We start from the raw sequence: 21657 nt of genomic DNA, 5'->3' as shown, positions 1-21657 counted from the left end.
AAACAACGAGGTAAAACCACTTTAAGGTTTTGCCCACCACATACCATTCCATTGTGCTGTTGTTTGTTTTTAATAAAGATTTATTATTAACACGAAAAATAACAGCACTCTGGCATATACAATGTCAGGGATCAAACTAATGACTCCACACTTGCAAATTGGGTGCTGTTATTTACTGGTGTTTCTTGGGCCAGTCAGTTACACATCTGAGGTCTGTTGTGTTGACCCCACAACATTGGGACCTGCTCTCTGTGGATACCTGCGGGCCTCCGTTTTCCTGACTCTGTAGTATTCCCCAGCTGGATATTATTTGTGCAGCCAGATTCTGTTGGAAAGAATTGCTTGAGGTTGAGGGGAAAATCTTAATTCTGTGGTGGCCACTCCTCAGGGAGATTCTACTGAAAAGCGAAAAGAGCAATGCTGGGGTTCATTCTACATATGAGAGCCTCTAAAGATGCACGGAGAGGAGGGCTGACCCACACCCTGGGGTGCGCAGAAGGGGGCCTCCCTGCCGGCCTGGACAGTGGGCGGAGCCTTGGGGGCGGGGCCCAGGGTCCGCGCCGGCGCCAACAGGCTGGCGCCCTCCCTCGCAGTCCCCCCAAGTCCGCGAAGGGATCCCCAGCGGCAGCCAGCGGAGCCCAGCCCGGGGAGGCGGCGCCATGGCGTGCGCAGGGCTGCTCACCGTGTGCCTGCTCCGGCCCCCTGCGCCCGAGCGCCCGCGGCCCCCCGCGCCCCCACCCTCTGCCGGGCCCGCCGGACACGCGCTCTTCCAGGACGTGAGTGGGGAGCGGGTCGGGTGCTCCGGGGGATGGTGTCTCTGTCTCTCCAGGTCTCTTATCTCTTCTTGTGTGCTGAGCTCTGCTTGCCTTGCCCTGCCTCAGTTCTCCCTGTTTGTCCCCATCTCTGTCAGCATCTCTTCCACTTGGTCTGTTAGGAGACATGCCTGTCTCTGGGTCTCTTATCGCTGTCTCTCCGACTCTGCTGTCTGTTTCCTTCATCTCGCAGGCTTTGTATCCCTTTAGCTGCCACTCCTCTCCTGGTTCCGTGTCACCATCCCTCCCGCCCCCGCCCCTGCGCCTAGCCTCACGCATGTGTCCGCCGAGGGGGGGACTCCACTGGCGGAGCTTTCGCGGAGCCCTTCTGACAGCCCCAGGCTGGGCTGACCAGGACTGGGTGTCTGGGAGTGTAAGACCCTAACTCTTGGACCACTGCTAACCCCAGAAACCCCGAGACCTGACCCAGGGACTGTGAGTTCCCTATACAGTTGGTCAGGGATGCCCAGAACTGCCCCCCTGGTGGTCTGGACTCCCATGGGTGGCAGCCCATGTTCCCCAGAGAGGAACAGTCTGGCTGGGTCTTAGTCATTTCCCTGAACCCCTGCCCTACCTTTCCCTGCAGCACCGGCTCTGGCTCTGCCCTCTTCTGGTCCCACTGTTGGGGTCCTTACTAGGGAGAAAGGCTCTGCTGCTCCCTGCCCACTGCCCAGTGACTCAGCACCTTGACCACTGTCCTCTCAGCTAGAAGGGAGTTGACCTCTTCCAATTCCGGATGGACAGACCAAGGCCAGGAGGGTGAGGGATATGCGTGAGGTCACACTAGGAGGCAAGGGCACCCTGGGGTGTGGTCCCAGGTGTCCTCACTCTAGCTCAGCATCCTGTCCCTAACCTGGTACTTCCCTGTCCCCATCCCCAGTATATCTGCCCCAGCCAGGCCACTGAACTGCTGTGTGACCCTGAACCAGGGTAGACTGTGAGCCAGACTGGGTGCATCTCAGAGCTTCAGGGGTGTACCTGGTGGAGAAAGGCTTTGGGGTATGGAGTTGATGGCACCTGGCCAGGCTTCAGCCTGCCCACCTGGCCAGTCCTGCTGGTCTCCATTTGCGGGGCTGCTTGGTCAAGTTCTTGGGGGAAGCTAAAACCTTGCCTGGTTCTGCTCCTGTCTGTCACCTGCCCTGTCTCTTTCACCTCTGCTTCTCCATGTGTGCACTTGTTTGCTCACTTCCTTTGCCCCTTGCATGCACCTGTTCGAGACTCCGACTGAGCTGGCCTTTATAGGAGGCCCTGACTCTGGAAAGGTGAATGTCAAGCTTGCCTCCCACCTTCATGTGCTAGTGGGGGGAGGAGTGGCTGCAATGTGTATGTATATAGATATCCATCTCTCCACTGCCTGCGTGTCAGGATCTTCTGTAAGCATGCAGAGAAGCATCTAGGAGTTTGGGGGTGGCCTGTGCCTGCACAGCAGAGTTGGAGGGTCAGGTCTGGGATGGCTGCCCAGGATCCTCAAGCTGCATCTTGGCCCTTCTCCCCAGCTTCCTTAAGCTGGGGCTGTGCCAGGAGGCTTGGGGCTGGATGCGGGCAGAGCTGTGGGGTGCAGGGAGCTGGCCTGGTATATCCCCCTTGAGTCTAGACCTCAGGGGGCTGAGCAGTAGGGTTGCTGTGTGCTCTTCCTGTGGAGAAAGCTCCTGCAGGTGGGGGAGCTGGGCAGGGGGTGGGATCACAGTGGGCAGGAGGCAGGAGGTGGGCCATCTGGGGCCCTCCTGAGCTGCGGGGGGCCTCTTGCCTCCCAGGCCGCACTCGCAGCTCCCACCCATGCTCCTTTGTCCTCTAGGTTTTTCACAGAGCAGACAAGAATGGTGAGTGTTGCTTTCCCTGGGTCACAGCAGGGGGAATGGTAGGGGACAGCAGAGAAGCTCAGGGGAGCACTGGGGTTTGGGAATACATTCTAGACTGTAGAAAAAAATCTGCAGAGGTAGAGAGCCCAAATCAGTAGATCAATCAAGGTATTCTCCCTGGAGGAAGTACCCCTTTTGAACTCAATTTAACAGGATGGAGAATAAAGGTGAGAACTTGCTTTCAGGCATTGGGTCCTTCCTATATATGCTTTTGTGTTCCCATGACCAGCAGCAAGGTGGGAATTCTCCACTCCATGTCACAAAGAAGAACCCCAGAGAGGTGACACAGGTTGCCTGGAGTCACACAGTCTTGAAGTGCTGGGCTTTGAATGTTGGTCTACTATAATGCTTGTTGGTTCCAGATTGCTAGTGTGAGCGGGTTCGGAAGGGTGGGGCAGATGAAGAAATGCCCTAGTAACTCTGTATAATCAACCATTTCATTTAGACCCAGTGTGTTCAGGAAGTGAGCGCCCCCTGCTGTAGTTCCTCTAGATTCAGGTCTTGGTCTAGGAAAACCTCCAAAACTAAAGCAGAAGCCCTTAGGTTGGCAAAGTCAGTGCCCAGGTGACTTCAAGCTGCCCACTGTGCCCTGTTGACCAGCTGAAAATCTGAATTGAGGCTGACCACTTGGCCTTCATCTCATTTCCTCCTGGTGACTTTGGGGCCTTTTGTGTTTCTGCCTCCTTGAGACAGGAGTGTTCTCCCCTCCTCCAGCCTTTTTCATGGGGTCTCTTCAGATCAGCAGAGACTGACTGCCTTATTCCATCCATCAAGACACATGGTTTAGTTCAGATCAGAGCATTCCAGGGATGCCCAGACACCCCTCTCCCTATCACTGTACAGGTTGAATCCTCCGTCTTTGGCCGCCCCATTCAAGTGTCTTAACCTCTGCCATGTGTCCTCCTGTGACTGATGGGGAGGGCCTCCCTGATGTGCCAGTCTACCAGAGCTCATTGGGGAGATCTCATCTAACCCCCTTTGGCTCATCAGTGAAGCGCCAGGCCCAAAGCTTGGAGCTCCCCTCTACCTCGCAGCCAGGCTGTCCAGCGTGTGTGGCATCTAGGCTCTGCTGTGACCTGGATATGCCCTAGGCTATTTGTTTCTTTAGGTGCCAAGCACTTACTGAGTCCCTCCCTCAGTATGCCTACAGAGTGGGCTCTGCTGCCTTAGTGGGCACCTCTGGGGGCCCCAGCCCCCTTTGGTCCCTGCAGCCTGGTCCTTCCCCCCAGCTCAGACTCCTGACCCACTTACCTGGGTGGTTGCAAGATACTGATAATCTTTCTGGGGATCTGGGCCTGGTGGTAGGGGTATAGCTGGGGGTCAAGATACCAACTCTGCTCCCCTACCCCCCTACCCAGATGACGGGAAGCTCTCATTTGAGGAGTTCCAGAATTACTTCGCTGATGGGGTTCTCAGCCCAGCAGAGCTGCGGGAGTTGTTCAGCAGCATTGATGGGCATCCCACTGAGTGAGTATGAAAAGGGGGGCTGGATGGGCTGTGCATAGATGTGAAGCCAGATTGTCCCAACCCTACTGTGTCCCCTGCTGCCTTGATTCCTTATGGAGGAGGGGGAAGGGGGTACAACACAGTGCCAACTGTATCCACCCACCACCCACCACTCCTGGCTCTAGCCTTGCCCATCACACTGCTTCCAGCTGGGACCCCAAAATAGCCAGGCCTGAGTCACCACCGTGGTTCAGCCCACAGGTCCCTTCCCCAATCTGCTTCCCGCAGGAACCAGAGGATGCAGGCGCACACATGCGCACACCCAGGCACCCAGCTGTTCTTCCACTCATTCCCATGCCATTAGAGTCTAGACTCTGGGTCAACATTCAGTGGTGCCGTGCCCGTTTCTATTCTGAAACCATGGTTGGATAGCTTTTGTCTGGTTTGCTACCACCCCACCAATCCTCAAGCAGACACCCCAGATTCCTTGACCTTCAAGATCTAACTTAGCCCATCCTCCAGAAAGCCCTCCCAGACCTACCGAGGAAAACCCCGCTTTGTTTTCACCCTCCCCTCATTCAGTCTTCCCCTTCCCAGCTCTCTCTCGACTGTGTCTGCAGCCACCTCCCCAGGTTTACAGCCATCTTGGAGGAAGAAAGTGGGTTCTCACCCCTCCCCAAAATAGTACCCTTGCTGCTCCCCTCTCTGCCCACAGAACACATTAACCTGGGGTGAAAGTGAAGTCCCCTCTTCTCAGTGAGTCAGGTGGGGAGCGAGGAGAAGCATGGGCTGCAAAGTTCTGGCTTTTCAGACCCAAGTCCTCAGGTTCATTCTTTTCTCTGTAGCAATCTGGAGACGGAGAAGCTGTGTGGTGAGTAGTCAGGGACACCCCCATCTGCTGGGACCCCTGGAGAGGTTGGGTGTGGCACCACTGGGACTGGTATCCTCATGGAGTGGGCTGGGCTAGGCTCAGAGCTTGAGGCCTTTTGAGATTGGGCAGACAGGTGGGTAGGGGTGTCAGGGGACCCTTGAACCCCTCCTTTGTCTGCAGACTACTTTTCAGAACACTTGGGTGTCTATCAGCCGGTGCTAGCTGCCTTGGAGTCTCTGAACCGTGCAGTGCTCACTGCCATGGACACCACCAAGCTGGTGAGTGGAGTGACTCGGGGCAGGGGCCCAAGTAAGGGCAAGGTGTCTGCTGTGCTGTAGGAGCCTCCACCAGTGGGGCTCAGGGCCGTGGAACAAGGGTCTGGTTTTCTTGCTATTTGGCTACACACCATCTCTCTGGGCCTCAGTTTCCTCATATACAGTCAAATGCTCGACCACTGAGCTATACCCCCCAGTTTCCTCATCTGAAAGCTGGGGATAAAACAAAGCCTCTCTCCCTGCATTTGTTGACAATTAAATGAGAATCAAGGCAGTGATTTTTGTCTTGTTCTCAGCACTCAGAACTATGCATGGCACACAGTAGGAACTTAATGCCTGGACCTGAACAGTTTCTGGTTTTTATTTTTTTGCCACCTGGGTTATCACTAGGGTTTGGTGCCTGTACAATGAATCCACCACTTCCAGTGGTCATTTTCTTTTTCTTCGATAGAGGTTGAGAAACAGAGAAATGAGAGGGAGAGACAGAGACAGAGAGAAGGGGAGACCCCAGCAGCACTGCTCCACTGCTTGTGAAGCTTCCCCCCTGCAGGTGGGGACTGGGAGCTTGAACCCGAGTCCTCGTGCATGGTAATATGTCCTGCACTGGGAGTGCCACCACTCAGCTCCTATTTCTGTTTTTTTCATTGCTGTGGGGTATCAAGCCCAGATGTGGCCAGGATGTCCTGGGGGTGGGGCACATTCACACATGCCCACAGCCTGTGCTCCTGTGTACAGCGTGTGCAGCTTGCTGAGGACATGTGTGAGTAGCAGGCACCCATGGACCCGCTAGTCAGTCTACATGTGTATGTGTGCTCTCAAAGCACATGCAGTGCTTGTTGGGCTCTAGGCCTCTGGAGGGTGACTTTGAAAAAAGTCCATGACCTGAGCTGCCCCTCCCTTTGTATGTCCTTTGAAGAAATGTCTTCACCTCCCTTAAGGAGTAGAGGGGGAGTTGGGTGGTAATGCAGCAGGTTAAGTGCACGTGGCGCAAAGCGCAAGGACCGGCATAAGGATTCCGGTTCGAACCCCCAGCTCCCCACCTGCAGGGGAGTTGTTTCACAAGCGGTGAAGCAGGTCTGCAGGTGTCTGTCTTTCTCTCCCCCTCTCTGTATTCCCCTCCTCTCTCCATTTCTCTCTGTCCTATCCAACAACAATGACAACAATAACAATAAAACAACAAGGGCAACAAAAGGGAATAAATATTTAAAAAAAACAAGGGCAACAAAAGGAAATCAATATTTAAAAAATTTTTAAATATATTTTTAAAAAAGGGGGGTAGGGAAGGAGAGTGAGCAGGCCCAAGATGATGTCTGGGAAACTGCTGGCTCTCACTGACCGGAGAGGCCCCAGCACATGGAGCAGAGGATGCCTCTCCTGCCCTTGAATTCATAAAGGAAGTCAGCAGCCACTCAAGGGGTCACCCCCTGGGGCCTGACATAGGAAATAGCACACAATGAGAGGCTGCCATATTAAGAGGACTTCATGTCTGTGGACAATGGAGGGGCCGGTGCCTCACTGTTGCCAATGGAAACAGAGCCCTGGCCTTGGGTATCAAGGTCGCTAGTCTCTTAACTGGCAGTGGTTAAGGGGGAGGGATTCAAGCTACAGGACAAAGTGAGAGCCCCAGGGGACCTTACTACCCCCTCCCCCACATCCCACCCTAGAAAAGGATGGGGCCCCATCAGCACACGATGACTCTGCCAGGTGTAATTAAGTGAGACTTTTATCTGGCAGTCAGTGCCTCTGCTCCAGCGAGGGCAGCCTAGCCCACAGCCACCACACAGCCGCAAGGCACCAGCCTCTGCAGCCCAGCTTGACTCAGTTGAACACTTTGTGCACCAGCTTGGGGCCACACTCCTGGTACTCGGCCCGGGTCATCCAGTGGCACGGGAAGGAGCCCAAGGAGGCCACCATGGAACCACCTGTCCACACAGCTGTGCCCCGTCCAGGCTTGGCCACCAGGCGCGGTTGCAGTGCCCCGTAGCCATGCCGCCGGCACTGGGCCTCCAGCTCCAGCTCAAGGCGCTCGGTGAAGCCGGGGAAAAGCGTGGAGCCCCCGGCCAGCACCACGGTGCCCGCCAGCCGCCTGCGCAGTGTGGACGGCACCCTCTGCAGGGCCTGGAAGGCCAGCGTGGGCAGTCCTGGCTCGGCCTGGCCCACCAGGCCCGGCTGAAAGATGGGCTCTGGGCAGCGGAAGCGCTCGCTGCTGAGGCAGACGGAGCACCCATCAGCCAGGCAGACGCTGGTCGGGTGCTGGCGGGCTGGGTTGTGGAGGTCACCCTCGAAGTCCAGGGACACGTAGCAGCAGCGCTTCTTGACGTGCGTGACGGCCTTGCGGGGCAGGGGCTGCAGCTGCAGGTCCGGACACGCCGCCACCAGCAGGTCCCGCAGGTAGCGGGACAGGGTGCTGCCCGCCACGTCCAGCCGGTAGGTGGCGCCGTGCCACGAGTGGCCCGCGTAGACCGGGGTGGCGTGGCACACGCCGGCGCCCGCCTCCACGGCCAGCCCGCTGAGGGCGCCGGTGGAGCAGAGCGCCAGCAGCGCCGAGCTGGCCATGTGGCAGGCGGGCACCGCCAGGGCCTCGAACAGCAGCTCGGCCACCCTCTCGCGGCCCGCGGGCGGCGCCGACGGCGAGTCGCTCACCAGCACCGGCCACTGCTCGGGGCTCACGCGCAGGCCGCCCACCAGCAGCCGCTCCCACAGCCCCTCGAGCGCTTCCCAGTCCACCACCACCCCGTGCTTGATGGGGTGCGCGCGCGCCACGCCGCCCGCCAGCTCGCAGCCCGGCGCGCCCGGCAGCACCGGCCGGTCCCAGCTGGGCACCAGGCAGGAGCTCTTGAGCACCAGGCGCGGCTGGGCCTCGCCCGCGAAGCCCGCCTTGGAGAAGCCCGAGCCCTGGTCCACCACCACGGCGATGCGGCCCAGGCAGGGCGGCCAGGCGGCCCCACGGCCCCACGCTGTAGACACCGCTCGCTTGGCGCGAACCCGCGACCCAGGCTCCGCCCCCGGGGCCGAGCCCATTTGGCCTGCTCGGGGGACGCCGCCGCCGCCGCCGCCGCCGCGCAGCTTTCCTGGCTCTTCCCTGTCCTCCTGCGGCTCAGGGTCCCACCCCGCGCCGGGCTCCATCGCGCCTGGAGGGAAGTGGGTATTGAGGTGGCCTGGTCAGTCGTTCCAGGTAGAGCTCTGGAATGAAAAGGCCGCGGTGTGGCGTTGTCATCGGGACTTATGTTTCCTTTTGGGGACCCAGAAATCCAGCCCCATTTGGGTCCTTCTTACCTGGACTTGGCCTGAGCAGTTCCTGGCTGTGGATGTCTATGGGAGGCAGTGATCAGAGGAGGACGGAAAAGAACTTGGATTCGACTCATTGTGACCTCAGTTCTCAGCACCCCCCCCCCCCCCCAATGACAGGGGATCTTCTTTCCTGGGTCACTGCCAGAGGCAGCTTTGGCTTTGGCTATCGGGGCTGACTGCCCAGCACAGCCAGTCTGATTCCTCCCTCAAACTACTTGGGATGATCTGATGTACTCTGGCCAGATGTGTGGCCCCTCTTCTCAGCCGTGAAAAGAAAGCTCTTTCTCACAGATCTGTGGCCACTTTGAGGGCCCTGTGGGCTCAACCCCAAGGGGCCTGGACAGCGCAAAGGCCTTCCCTTCAGGCCTTCCATGTATGGATTCAGCTTAGGCCCGAGTGTGTGCCTCACCTCTAAAGCTGACTCCCCAGGTGCCCCTGAACAAATCCAAATCCCCCCCCCCCCCCCCGCTCAGTTTCTCCCCCTAAAAGGTAGTGACAGTCCTCACACTGGGAAAATGCCACGTCTCAGCAGAGTCTCCTTTTGGGGTTATTTTGGTCACACATGGAAGACCCACTTAGGTGAGTTTGAGCTAGAGTAGGGATTTGGTGATTGTGTGTGTCTGTGGGTTCCAAGCACATTGGGGAGGGAGGGATCAAGTTTCAGAGCAAGCAGGGAGCAGGGAACGTTGACAGCCAGGTCCCTGCATGGGTATTGCCCCTGAGCCCTTATTCTGCTCTCCGTGTGTGGCTCCATGTGTGTATCAGGAAACAGTTTCGCACAGTTCCTGAACTGTGGTCCCTAGGAAGCAACTCTAAAACCTGCTGGTGCTGGTTGATCAGTGTCTGTTGAGGGGTACGGTGCCGACTGTAACCGGGTGGATGGTGGACGAGGGCAGGGAGGTTCTCACTGCAGTGAGGAGGTGCTGCAATATGGAGAGAGTAGTGATGATACTGATGCTGAGCAAAGTGTCTCCAACAGAAGGCAGGATGGTGGCACATGAGTTGGGTGAGACATCCACACTGGCCTCCAAAGGTGGCCTATTGAGCGTGGTATGCAGTGCAAGGAAGCGAATGTGTTGGGAAGACTGGGCAGTGCTAGGAGTGGAGCTGGCTTTGGCCCTGGACAGTGAGGAGTGCAGCTGGGTCCTGCCCAGAGACAATGTGCTGGGCCTCTCGTGGGTGAGTCAGGGAGGATAAGCAGCATGAGAGGACCACAGAGGCGGCTGGTGTGATTTTTTTTTTTTTTCCTTCTGGGGCCTGTCATCTGTACAGTTCCACTGCTCTCAGCACACTTTCCATTTCAGTTTCAGATAGACAAAAAGAAACGGTGCTGGGGACACAAAACTAGATTCTCACATATGGCAAAATGTGCCCTCCACTGGATGAACTCTTTCTTGGTGCCTGCACATTTTTTTCCCCTTTTGTTGCCCTTGTTTCATTGTTGTTGTAGTTATCATTGTTGTTATTCATGTCGTTGTTGTTGGATAGGACAGAGAGAAATGGAGAGAGGAGGGGAAGACAGAGAGGGAGAGAAAGACATCTGCAGACCGCTTCACTGCTTGTGAAGTGACCCCTCTGCAGGTGGGGAGGTGGGGGATCGAACCGGGATCCTTATGATTTGTCCTTGCACTTCGTGCCACGTGTGCTTAACCCGCTGAGCTACCGCCCGACCCCCGGTGCCTGCACATTTTTACTGAATTATTTTAATTTTTCCCTTTTGTTGCCCTTGTTTTATTATTGTAGTTATTATTGTTGTTGCTGTCGTTGTTGTTGGATAGGACAGAGAGAAATGGAGAGAGGAGGGGAAGACAGAGAGGGGGAGAGAAAGATAGACACCTGCAGACCTGCTTCACCACTTGTGAAGCGACTTTCCTACAGGTGGGGAGCCGGGGGCTTGAACCGGGATCCTTATGCTGGTCCTTGCGCTTTGCGCCATGTGCGCCTAAACTGTTGTGCTACCACCCGACTCCCTTTACTGAATTATTTTACCAGAGCACTACTGAGCTCTGACTTATGATAGTGCAGAGTTGAATCTGGGAGACCTTGGAATCTGGGACCTCAGGCATGGAAATATTTTTCATAACCATTATACTATCTCCCCAGCTCTGCACACTTTAAAAGTATATTTATTAATGATAAACATGAGAAAGCAGAACATCACTCATGAAACATGATGCTGGGGATGGAACTCATACTTTCATATGCTTGAGAGTCTAATACTTCATTCATTTTTAATTTTTAAGTTTGTTGTAGTTATTGTTGTTGTTGTCATTGTTGGATAGGACAGAGAGAAGTGGAGAGAGGAGGGGAAGATAGAGAGGGGGAGAGAAAGATAGACATCTGCAGACCTGCTTCACCACTTGTGAAGCGACTCCCCTGCAGGTGGAGAGCCGGGGGCTCCAACTGGGATCCTTACACCGGTCCTTGCGCTTTACACCACATGTGCTTAAGCCACTGTGCTACTGCCCAACTCTCCTCCTGCACATTCTTATAAAAGATTTGGGTGTCTACGGGGAGCCAGTTAGACAGACACGGAAGAAGGATTTGACTGCAGTTCAGGGAGAGGGATGGGACAGGGCAGATTGGGAGGCAAGTGACTGAGATGCCTTGCAGGTTGCCAAGCAGAGTGGGGTGGGAGTGAGGGTCACAGGCCCAGGCACCCCAGCTCCTCTTTCTAGGCGCTCACTCTATCAGGTGGATGTGAGCCTTAAACCCACCCTTGTTAACTGTGGGACCTCACAGCCTTTTCTTGGGGATGTGACTGCTTGCTGGGAGCCCCTTTCCTTAGGTTGATTTGTGAGTGCAGGGTACTGGATATGCCAAGTCTCTGCTGCAAGTAGGTTCTCAGAGAGTGGCCTGGCTTTGCCCAGGCCTGGCTCCCCTAACCTGCAGGTCTGGCAGGGGCTGACTGGAGCCTGGAGTTTGGAGTGGGAATGGACATGGCCTTGCTCCTCCAGGCAGGGCTTCTGACTTTTGAGCCACAAGGCAGAGGCCAAAACAAGCCTTGGTTTGCTGCTATAGCTTCACGAAGCCTGTTCATCTCCACTTCTTCTGGGCCTCACACAGAGCCGGCAGGCAACAGGGTGACTACAGGCTCTTTATTGGGTTGGCCTCTGGCAGCCGGTGGACACCAAGCCTCAGGATGCCCCAGCTGAGCTGCCGCTCCTCAGTGGTGGGGGGAGACTGTGATATGGGGCACACTGGCGAGTAGAGAGCCCAAGTCAGCCTGTGTGAGGTCGGGCCCACCCACCCCAAGGTGCCTCTTCTGTCTCTGCACATCCGGAAGCATCAGGCAGACCATGACTGTCTTCATCTTGCACGCCAGCAGGCTCTGGTACCACTGGCTCCTTGCTGCAGGGGCACTGCCGCCTGGGAGCTGTCTGGGGAGCCTGCTGCATCCTCAGCTACCCTCCTGGACCTGAAGTTGGAGCCGGCTGCCTGCCACCTCAGCCAGGCACTGCCTCTTCATCTGGGGGCAGAGTATGATCTTGATCTGAGGGGAAAAGCCCCCCTTGCCTTCCTGGCAGACCTCACTTGCCATAGTCTTGCCTCCCAGGGTCCCCACCATTTGCCCAGACCAAAGGGTTGGGGGGGGGGGTCGTCCACCCTGACCCATGACCTGGCACTCCTTTGTCCTCTGCTTTCAGACTAACCACCTGAGACCTCTCTCTGTCCAGGTGTTTGGGCTCCCTGCCTGCACGGTAGGGCCCTCACTGGCCTCTGCCTGCCCAGCACTTCTGCCCTTGTGAATGAATGGTGGGGGGAGTTGCAGTTGAGTCTGGGGGCAGGTGGGGGTTAGGGGAAGGGGGAAGGATTGTCCTCAGCACTGCCAACTCGGCCTGACTTGCCCTGCCAGCACCTCCATCCACTTAACGGGGCTCCCCACTCATCCATCTCCTGGTTTCTGGGTCCCTGCCCTCCCCCTCTGGCTTTCAGGAACTGTCCATACCCACGTGGGTTCTTGGCATCTTTGTCTCCAGGAGGGGTCTCTAATGTTCTTCCCACAAGGCCCAGACTCAGTCCCCACGCCACTTCTCTGGGCCCCTGGCTCCACCTGCCCACCCCTGTTCCACTTACCCGCTTCAGTATCTGCCATTTTCTGTCCATGTGTGGTGTCTGGGCACCAGGGCTCTTTTTTGGAGACTGCTTGCTGTTTGCTAAGGCAGGGCTGCTCTGTCCTGCTTCTGGGGAGGGAGGGGCCCAGCCTCCACTCTGGGGAGGCCACATTGTGACATCACAAGCTGATCTCTCCATCTCCAGGCCCTGAGCCCACTCAGAACCCACAGGCAGATCTGGGCTCCATTTCCTCTGTGACCACTGGGCTTGGTTTCTCAGCTGTACATGTGAGCTAGTGATGGTTAATTAGACGATATGTGTCAGGTGCTTAGTGTTGAGTAAGAGGAATTTCTTATGCCTGAGTTTGGCTTCTGGATCTGAGCCAGGAGATAGCTCACCTGGTATAACACAGACCTTAACGTATATAAGGCCCATGTTCAGGCCCCAGTAGCACATAGGAGCACCATGGCACCAGGGAGAGCCCCATAAATTATTGGATGGTGGAGCAGAGATGCAGAACCTGGGTCTTTTTCTCCTCGCCTCTTTATCTAGGAAAGGATGGACTGGCAAAATAGCTTACCTGCACAGTGCACCTGCTCTGTCATGCACAAAACCTAGGTTCCAGTCTGGCCCACACCACACTGGAGGAAGCTTTGGTGCTGTGGTGTATTTTCCTCTGTCTGTCTAGAGAAGTCAGCCTGGAGCAGGGAAGTACTGGCAATGACAACAACAAAAGATAATAAAAATTAAGAAGAATGAAACAGTTGGCTTGGGAATGGCAGATCTGTGTACACAATGCTGCAAAAGAAAAAATAATCTGGCTTTGACATTGGTTGTGTGGCCTTGAGCAATGTAAACATGCTTTATTAAGCCTCCTTCAGTCATCCAGTTGCAGAATGGAGTCAGTTAAAGTTCTTGTAAGTGGTTACAAGGATTAAATGAAATTCAGCTTGGACTTGGCACAGCCAGAGAAATTAAGAGGGAGAAAGGAGAGGGAGAAAGAGAGATACCTGCAGCATTGCTTCACCCCTTATGAAGCTTCCCCATTGCAGGTAGGGACCAGGGGCTTGAACCCATGTCCATGTGCATGATAAAGTGTGTGGTCTACTGGTATACCACTGCTTCCTCTGATTAATCATCTTTTTTATTTATTTATTTATTTATTTATTTTTTACATGCATAACATTCCCCAGATTCCCATTTAGCAATAAAACCCCCACTATTTCATTCATCATTTTTCATGGACCTGTATTATCCCCACCCACCCACCCACCCCAGAGTCTTTTACTTTGGTGTAGTACTCCAATTCCATTTCAGGTTCGACTTGTGTTTTCTTTTCTAATCTTGTTTTTCAACTTCGGCCTGAGAGTGAGATCATCCCATATTCATCCTTCTGTTTCTGACTTATTTCACTCAACATGATTTTTTCAAGGTCCATCCAAGATCGGCTGAAAACGGTGAAGTCACCATTTTTTACAGCTGAGTAGTATTCCATTGTGTATGTATACCACAACTTGCTCTGAATGACTCTGAAAATGTCCAATAGTTCTAGGTTATCTATCTCTTCATTTAGCTCCCTTATGTCTTTACTGATTTTCTTCCTGGATGATCTGTCAAGTTGAGATAGTGGGGTGTTGAAGTCCCCTACTATGATTGTGTTACTGTTAATATATTGCTGTAGCTCTTTCAGTAGAAGTTTGATGTATTTAGATGGCTTCTCATTGGGTGCATAGATATTAATAATTGTTAAGTCCTCTTGATTGACTGATCCTCTGAGCATTAAGTAGTGTCCATTCCTATCTTTTTTAATCTTATGTATTTTAAAGTCTATCATGTCAGATATGAGAATAGCCTGATTAATCATCTTAAGTCTTAAACAGTGAATATGTTGAAAAGGTTCAATATTCTAAGATTCAGGAAGCTGAGAGCACAGCCAGGGAAGTCTGGAGAGCAGGCTTGGAGAGAGCACAGGATGGGAGAACCTGGCCTGCCCTCTATCCTTGGCTCCCTGCTCATCCGATTCTGGAAGACTTCATGATGCTGAGCCTAGGCAGCCAAGGACAGGAGACAAAGCCTGAGGTGCCTTTGGATCTCTTGTGGAGGGCCATCACACAGCTGTGTTGGGGTGGGGGAGAAGGGTGGATAAGGAGAATATGGGGAGATTCTCAGGAAATCTGAAACTGTTCAATGTGCAAATGGGCAGGGAGGCTTCTTGTCAATTATGTTAAACAAATGATTATTATTTTTTTTTACCAGATCACTGCTCAGCTCTGGCTTATGGTGGTGAGAGGGATTAAACCTGGGACTTTGGAGCCTCAGGCACAACCATTATGCTGTCTCCCCCTCTTGGTGATACTTCTTTTATATATTTATGTATTTATTAATGAGAGAGGACACCAAAGCATCGCTGTGATACAGTGTGGCCAGGAATTGAACTTAGTACCTCATGCTTCTGAGTCCAATATTTTATCCACTGTGCTACCTGCTCTTTCCACCCATTCTTAAAAAAATGTAGCAGATTTATTCAAGTTTACAAATTTTATTAGGGGCCAAGTGGTGACACCTGGTTGAACACATGTTGCCATGTGCAAGGACCCAGGTTCAAGCTCCCTGTCTCCATCTGCAGGGGGAAGCTTCATGAGTGGTGGGGCAGGTTTGCAGGTGTGTCTCTTTTCCTCTCTCTCTCTTTAATGTTTATTATTGGATAGAAACAGAGAAGTGGAGAGGGGAGGGGGGATAGAGAGAGAGACACCTGCAGCACTACTTCACCACTCGTGAAGCTTTCCCCCTGCAGGTGGGGACCAGGGGCTTGAACCTGGGTTCTTGTGCACTGTCCTGTGAGTGCTTACAGGTGTGCCACCTCCTGGCTTCCTTTTCCACTCTATCTCTACCACCCCTCTCAATTTCTTTCTGTCCTGTCAAATAAATGAAAGAAAAGAAAAAGAAAAAGTGGCCACTGGGAGCAGCAAATTCATTGAGCAGGCACCAAGCCCCAGTGCTAAGTCTGGTGATAAAAAAAAAAAGATTATATTCATTGCATATGAAAGACAGAGTTTCACATGAGACACAGAGAAAGAAGAGGGAGGGAGGGAGGGAGGGAGGGAGGAAGGGAAGGAAAGAGAGAGAGAAGCCAGAACACTATTCAGGTATATGCAGTGCAAGGGATCAAACTGGGAACCTGAGGCATGCAAGTCCAGTGCTCTATCAGCTGAGCTATTCCCGACTGCTGATGACAGTTCATAGATGGAGAACTTATGTGCCAGGCCCTAATTCCATGTAAGAATCACGTCACTGGAACCTCTTTTTAAAAAATTCTGTATTGTATTTATTTATTCATTAGCTAAAGACAGCCAGAAATTGAGAGGGAAGGAGGTGATAGGGAGAGAGACAGAGAGACACCTGCAGTCCTGCTTCACCACTTGTGAAGCCTTTGCCCTGCAGGTGGGGACCCAGGACTTGAACCCAGGTCCTTGAACACTGTACCATGTGTGCTCAGCCAGGTGTGCCACCACATGACCCCACTGGAACCTTTTAACAGCTCACCAAGATGGCTAGCATCCTCATCTTATAGTGAGGAAACTGAGGCACTGAGATGAAGGTCCTGGGGAATCTCCAGCCCATGATGGGTAGCACAGGGCTTGGTCACCTTTCCATGTCTGGTCACCTTAGGAAGGGATGGGTGATATGGTTTGGGGTGTGTGTGTGTGTGTGTGTGTGTCTGTGTGTGTCTGTGTGTGTACAGTGACCCAGCTGTGTAGCTTCTGGTGAAAGGTGCTAAGCAGATGCAACAGAGGTGGATGGGTGTCTGCAGACCTAGACTGTGAATTTGGGGCATGTCACAGTACTGACTTCATGTGTCAGAATGAGCATCTGGCTGCCCTGTGGCCTCTCCCTCCACCAGTCTGGCTGGCTTCACTGCAGGTGGCAGCCATGGGGGCTGAGGGGAGTGGGGGTGGGGGAAATGGGGAAGGAGCCTTGAGCCCTAGAAAGCAGGAAAAGAGGCAGGGCCTGTGTGCTCTGCAGCTACTGTTGATTCACCGGGTAATGCAGGGGTGGGGTAGGGTGGGGAGGCCAGAGGGGCTGGTGAATCCCATTGCAGAAATAGCCGCTTGGGGCTGGATGTGGTGACCAATCCTCCTCTGCTCCCAGGAATATGAACAGGCCACCAAAGTGGACCAGTTTGTGACACGCTTCCTGCTGCGGGAGACGGCGAGCCAGCTGCAGGCCCTGCAGAGCTCACTGGAGGGTGCTTCGGAGACCCTGGAGGCCCAGGCCCGAAAGCCCGGGTAGACATGGAGCCCCACTCACTCTTGCTCTTGGGTGGGAGCACGAGGGGCCCAGAAGCAAGAAGTGGTCTGCTCTGAGGCTGGATGTCCCTGGAAGTCTGTCTTGGCTGAGGCAAGGACTGGGTCCCTCTGCGGGTCTGGGGACAGCAGGCTGAGCCTCCCTGCCCCTTCCTCTCCTAGGTCCCATGAAGAGAGCGAGACAGTGCAGAACAGGCCCCGAGGCAGCCGGCGGGCAGGGCGCCGGGCCCCAAGGAGCCTCACTTGGTCTCCCACCTGGCCAGGCTCCTCGGTTACAGGTGGGCCTGAGGCGGACTGGGAGGGCTGGGTGCCTGCTCCTCCAGAGAGGTCAACGAGCTCCAGGGGTTCATGCCTACACCCTCCCCCCCACCTTGTGGGCTCCCCAGGGCACAGCTCAGAAGCTGAGATGCAATGGCGGCTTCAGGTCAACAGGCTCCAGGAGCTCATCGACCAGCTAGAGTGCAAGGTGCAAGGCCGGGAGGCTGGGTTGGGGGATGGGGGACACTGCAAGCCCCTTTGCAGCCATATGCCTGGGGCCTGGTCTATACCCTGTGTCCCCACAGGCCCCCCGGCTGGAGCCCCTGCATGAAGAGGAGCTTACCAAGGGGTCCAACTCAGTGAGTTCTCCCAGAGCAGTGTCAGCCCAAGAGGGGGTGCTTTTGGAGTACGGGTTCTCTGAGCTTGCCCACCCAGCACCCCCTATCCAAGCTTGCCAGCCCCGTCCCCCACCCCCAGTTGCAGCCTGGGACCCTGCAGACATCAGTGCCTTTCTCAGGCACCAGCACCCACCCTGGGTGCAGTGCCTTGGATACAAGTTGGAGGGGTGGGAGGGGCCAGGGGCAACCTGCAGGTGTGAGGGACAATGGGTGGTCACCTTGGCAGGAAGCAGCCAGGGCTGTTGGGCCAGGGTGGGGCAGTAGTCTGAGCTCAGAGTGGACCAAGTCTGGGACAAGCTGGTTGGGGTGCACAGGTTGCTAGTGTGGGCCTTCTGCATCCCCCGTCAGCCACCTGGCTTCCTCCCTCCCTCCCAGCACATCCTTGTGGCCCAGCGGCAGGTACAGGTGGCAGAGGAGGCCCTGCAAGACTTCCACCGTGCCCTGTGCTGCTATGTGGACTTCACACGGGCTCAGGGCCAATGCTTGCAGTGAGTGCTCGCGGTGGGGTGGAGGGAGCAGGAGAGCCAGGCTGGGCATCTGGGGTTCTCCAGAGGCCCCCCTGGTGGGGGCAGCACCTGTGGCGCCAGCCCTGGCCTGGTCTGGTGTCTTCTTGGTTGTGCAGTGTGTCCACCCAGAAGCTGGACGGCGCCTCCTTCATGCTGTATGAGTTCTGGCAGGACGAGGCCTCTTGGAGACGGTAGGAGGGGTGCTGTCACCACAGCCCTGAGCAGAGGCAGGACCACCCCGGGTTGCCTGCCCTCAGGGCCCCAGGCCCCTTCCCAATGAATGGGAAACATCGCTTATCTTGACAGGGGTGGTAGTGGGGGGTGATGGTGGGCTTAATGGAGGAAGGCAGCTGCTAGGAGGGGCTGATAGCAGACCCATCCTCCTGAGTTAAGTGTCCTGACATGTAAAGAGCTGAACACAGGTCCAGATGCATGGATGTGTCCAGTCACCTGTACTGGTCTTCCTTATTCTCCTTCTCCTATTTATTTATGTGTTATTATTTACCAAAGCACTGCTCAGCTCTGACTTATGGTGGTGCGGGGGATTGAACCTAGGACTTTGGAGCCTCAGGCACGAGATTCCCTTTGTGTAACCATTATGCTATCTACCCCCACTCCATCCTCTTATTTATTTATTTATTTATTTTTATTGGAGCACTGTTCATCTCTATTGTTGTGGTGGTCGTGATGGTGGGGGAATTGGACCTGCAACTTTGGAGTCTCAGGCATGAGAGTTTCTATGCTATTTACCCTGCCCCCTCTATCTTCTTTTCCAGAACTAGGACCTTAAGCCTGCACAATTTCACTACTTCCAGCCCATTTACACACACACACACACACACACACACACACACACACACACACAGCTTGTGGTGCCATAGCACCTCCCATGTAGTGCCAGGAGTTGAACCCGGGCTGTGTGCACAGCACAGCATGTGCCCTGCCTGGTGACCTGGCTGCCGGGTACTGTCAGCCCCAAGCCACCCTCTGTGTCAGGCACCTTGTGTGTGGCCCTGGGCAACACTTACACTGCCCCGAGAAAGGACACCATTATACCCCAACTCGCAGGGGGGAAACACTGAGGCTCAGAGCCAACACGAGGAAGGACAGGGATGGACCCAGGCAGCAGCCCTGGGGGGGGGGTTAGGGCACTCTCCCCAACACCACTCTGCTCTTGGGGGACTGGCTGCAGCCCCATCTGCCACATCCCCCTAGGCACCAGCAATCCTCCTGCAGCAAGGCCTTCCAGCGCGTCCTCATTGATCACCTGCGAGCTCCGGACACCCTTACCACTGTGTTCTTCCCAGGTGTGCTCAGCCCCTGGGTCCTAGGGAGAGGTGGTGAACTCCTGGAAGCCTCTGACCCCACACCTCTAAGCCCTCATCTTTGCCCCCCCCACCTCTGATCCTCATCTCTGACCCCACCTGTGACCCTCACCTCTGACCCTCCCTCATCTGTGACTTCCACCTCTGATCTACAGCCTCTTGGTGGATCTTGAATAATAACTGAGCCTGCTCTGCGTGAGCCCAGGCCTCCAGGACTGGCTGCCCAGCACCACCTGAGGACATGCTGCCTCTCCGCCCACCTGCCTGCCTGCCAGGGGCTCTTCCAGCCCGAGGAAGGGCACCAGGCTGCTTGCTTTATTTCTCGCAGTGTGCTGTTTGTAGCTTTGGCCTTTGATGCACTCTGACCGCTGGTTTGGGAGGCTGAGGTCCTGGCCCCTGGCCCAGCGCAGACATCCCTACCTGGTTGGCCCTCAGGCCCTGCAGCTGACCAGTGGGTGCCCTGCTTCCTTCCTGGGTCCTGGCACCAGGCTGCTCCTCCGTAACCAACAGCAGAACCAGGGCTGCTGCTCAGGGACACCCCCATCCCAAACCTCGGAGGCCCCTAAGGCTGGGCGGTAGGTCTGCAGAGGGGGTAAGGCTCTCAGTCATCCTCTGGGCTAGTTTGCATGTCATCTACATATCATTTGCATGTTCTCACCCACCCCATACTCAGGGCTCTGTGGGAATCCCCAAGGTGACCTTGTTACATAGCAATAATTTGGGCCCAGAGTCACCTGCTGCCCCCAGATACCTCTGAACCTAGAGGCAATAAAGGTAGTGATTATCGCTGTTGTGTCCTGTTTCTTCCTCATCGAGGAGGGGTGTTGGGAGGGGGGCTTTTGCATTTCAGAAACCAGCTCAAGCTTCCAGGCCTGCAGACAGAGGGGACTTAGTCACACCCCAGGATCTCACATCTCTACTCTCCAGGCCAGGGGGTGGGCACCCAGAGCTTATCTCCACCTGAAGAGGATCAGTGGGCTCAGTGAAGGGGGGAGAGCAGGGGGGAGGTGTGTTAACAGTCGGCCCACTTCCATATCCCTGTCACTTCTTGGAAGGCACCACACACCTACACACACAGCTCTAGGCTGGGCTGTCTCAGCGTGTTTTAGAGCCAAGTAGGGACATGTTTTGATTTTTTTTCCTCCTCTTCCTTTTTCAGATGGATTTATTTATGGGGGCTGGGGTGGGTGGAAGGGAGTTAAGGAAGCATCACTCTGGTACATGCGATGCAGGGCATCAAACTCGGGACCTCATGCCCAAGAGTTCAGCATTTTATCCATGCACCACCTCCTGGGTTGCTCATTCTGCTTTCCGCCCTGAGTATCACTCCTTCCACAGAAACACAGTGGCAGCAAAAGACTCATGCTTGATGTTCTGTGGTTCCAGGTACAACCTTCAGCATCACCGTAAGCCAGAGCTGAGCAGAGTCTTTCTCTCTATGTCTTTCTCTCTGTATCTCTTTCTGTATATTTCTCTCTCACTCTCTGTCATCATAAAAAAAGAAAAAAAGCATAGGGACACACAGCCCGGGAGGTGGTGCAATGAATAAAGTGTTGGACTCTTAGGCATGAGATCCTGTGTGCAGTCTCTGGTATCACATATGGCAGAGTGATGTGTGGTTTTCTCTCTTTCCCATAAATAAATAAATCTTTAAAGAAAAAGTATGGGGGGAGGGCAGGCGGTGGTGCACCTGGCTGAATGTACATGTTACAGTGTGCAAGGAGCCAGGTTCAAGCTCCGGGTTCCCCACTTGCAGTGTGAAAGCTTTGCGAGTGGTGAAGCAGGGCTGCAGGTGTGCCTCTGTCTCTCTCCCTCTTATCTCCCCCTTCCCTCTCAACTTCTGGCTGTCTCTATCCAATAAATAAAGATAATTTTTAAAAAAGAGTAAAGGAAAAAGGGGGCCAGGCAGTGGTGCACCTGGTTAAATGCACACATTACAGTGCACAAGGAACCAGGTTCAAGCTCCTGGTCCCCACCTGCAGGGGGAAAGCTTTGCAAGTGGTGAAACAGGGCTGCAAGTGTCTCTCTGTTTCCCTGTCTCTTCCCCTCCCCTCTCAATTTTTATCTGTTTCTTTCCAGTAATATAAGAAAAACAAAACAGTGATAGTAAACATTTTAAAATTTTTACCTAATTTATTATTGGATAGCGACAGGAAAATTGAGAGGTGCGGGCGAGATAAGAAGAGAGACAGACACCTGCAGCTCTACTTCACCACTTGTGAAGCTTTCCCCCTGCAGGTAGAACCAGAGGCCTTA

At 54.6% G+C, this 21657-nt stretch overlaps 2 protein-coding genes and 1 long non-coding RNA gene across 6 annotated transcripts; 1 reads left to right on the top strand and 2 right to left on the bottom strand.

Annotated features, from left to right (window-relative positions):
• The first annotated feature begins 535 nt into the window (after nt 1–535).
• Nucleotides 536–20187, top strand: NECAB3 (N-terminal EF-hand calcium binding protein 3). 4 transcript variants are annotated; one of them, XR_009549153.1, is made up of 13 exons: nt 538–776; nt 2608–2632; nt 4030–4138; nt 4963–4988; nt 5169–5266; nt 16760–16896; nt 17077–17192; nt 17301–17380; nt 17478–17531; nt 17946–18058; nt 18193–18267; nt 18853–19383; nt 19557–20187. XR_009549153.1 is itself a non-coding variant. In XM_007522676.3 (13 exons), the coding sequence occupies exons 1-13, from the start codon at nt 660–662 to the stop codon at nt 19583–19585; spliced, it is 1071 nt and encodes a 356-aa protein (XP_007522738.1). In that variant the 5' UTR covers nt 541–659; the 3' UTR covers nt 19586–20187. The 4 variants fall into 4 exon arrangements, 3 of the variants coding, with proteins under 3 accessions (XP_060044595.1, XP_060044588.1, XP_007522738.1); XM_007522676.3 differs by having other exon boundaries at nt 541–776; nt 19292–19383; XM_060188605.1 differs by lacking the exons at nt 17077–17192; nt 17301–17380 and having other exon boundaries at nt 19292–19383.
• On the bottom strand, nt 6969–8445 carry ACTL10 (actin like 10). Its single transcript, XM_007522696.3, has one exon. It carries the CDS (start codon nt 8387–8389, stop codon nt 7082–7084), a length of 1308 nt encoding a protein of 435 aa, XP_007522758.1. The 5' UTR covers nt 8390–8445; the 3' UTR covers nt 6969–7081.
• LOC132537682 (uncharacterized) lies at nt 11639–12954 on the bottom strand. Its single transcript, XR_009549143.1, has 2 exons — nt 12632–12954; nt 11639–12023 (listed from the first exon to the last, which is right to left on the bottom strand). It is a non-coding gene; the product is annotated as an uncharacterized LOC132537682 (long non-coding RNA).
• Nucleotides 20188–21657: the final 1470 nt, after the last annotated feature.

The sequence above is a fragment of the Erinaceus europaeus genome, chromosome 1 (assembly GCF_950295315.1).
Source record: "Erinaceus europaeus chromosome 1, mEriEur2.1, whole genome shotgun sequence".
Taxonomy (NCBI): Eukaryota; Metazoa; Chordata; class Mammalia; order Eulipotyphla; family Erinaceidae; genus Erinaceus; species Erinaceus europaeus.
The sequence above is the reverse complement of the archived record's forward strand: the minus strand, read 5'-3'. Positions and strand labels throughout refer to the sequence as shown.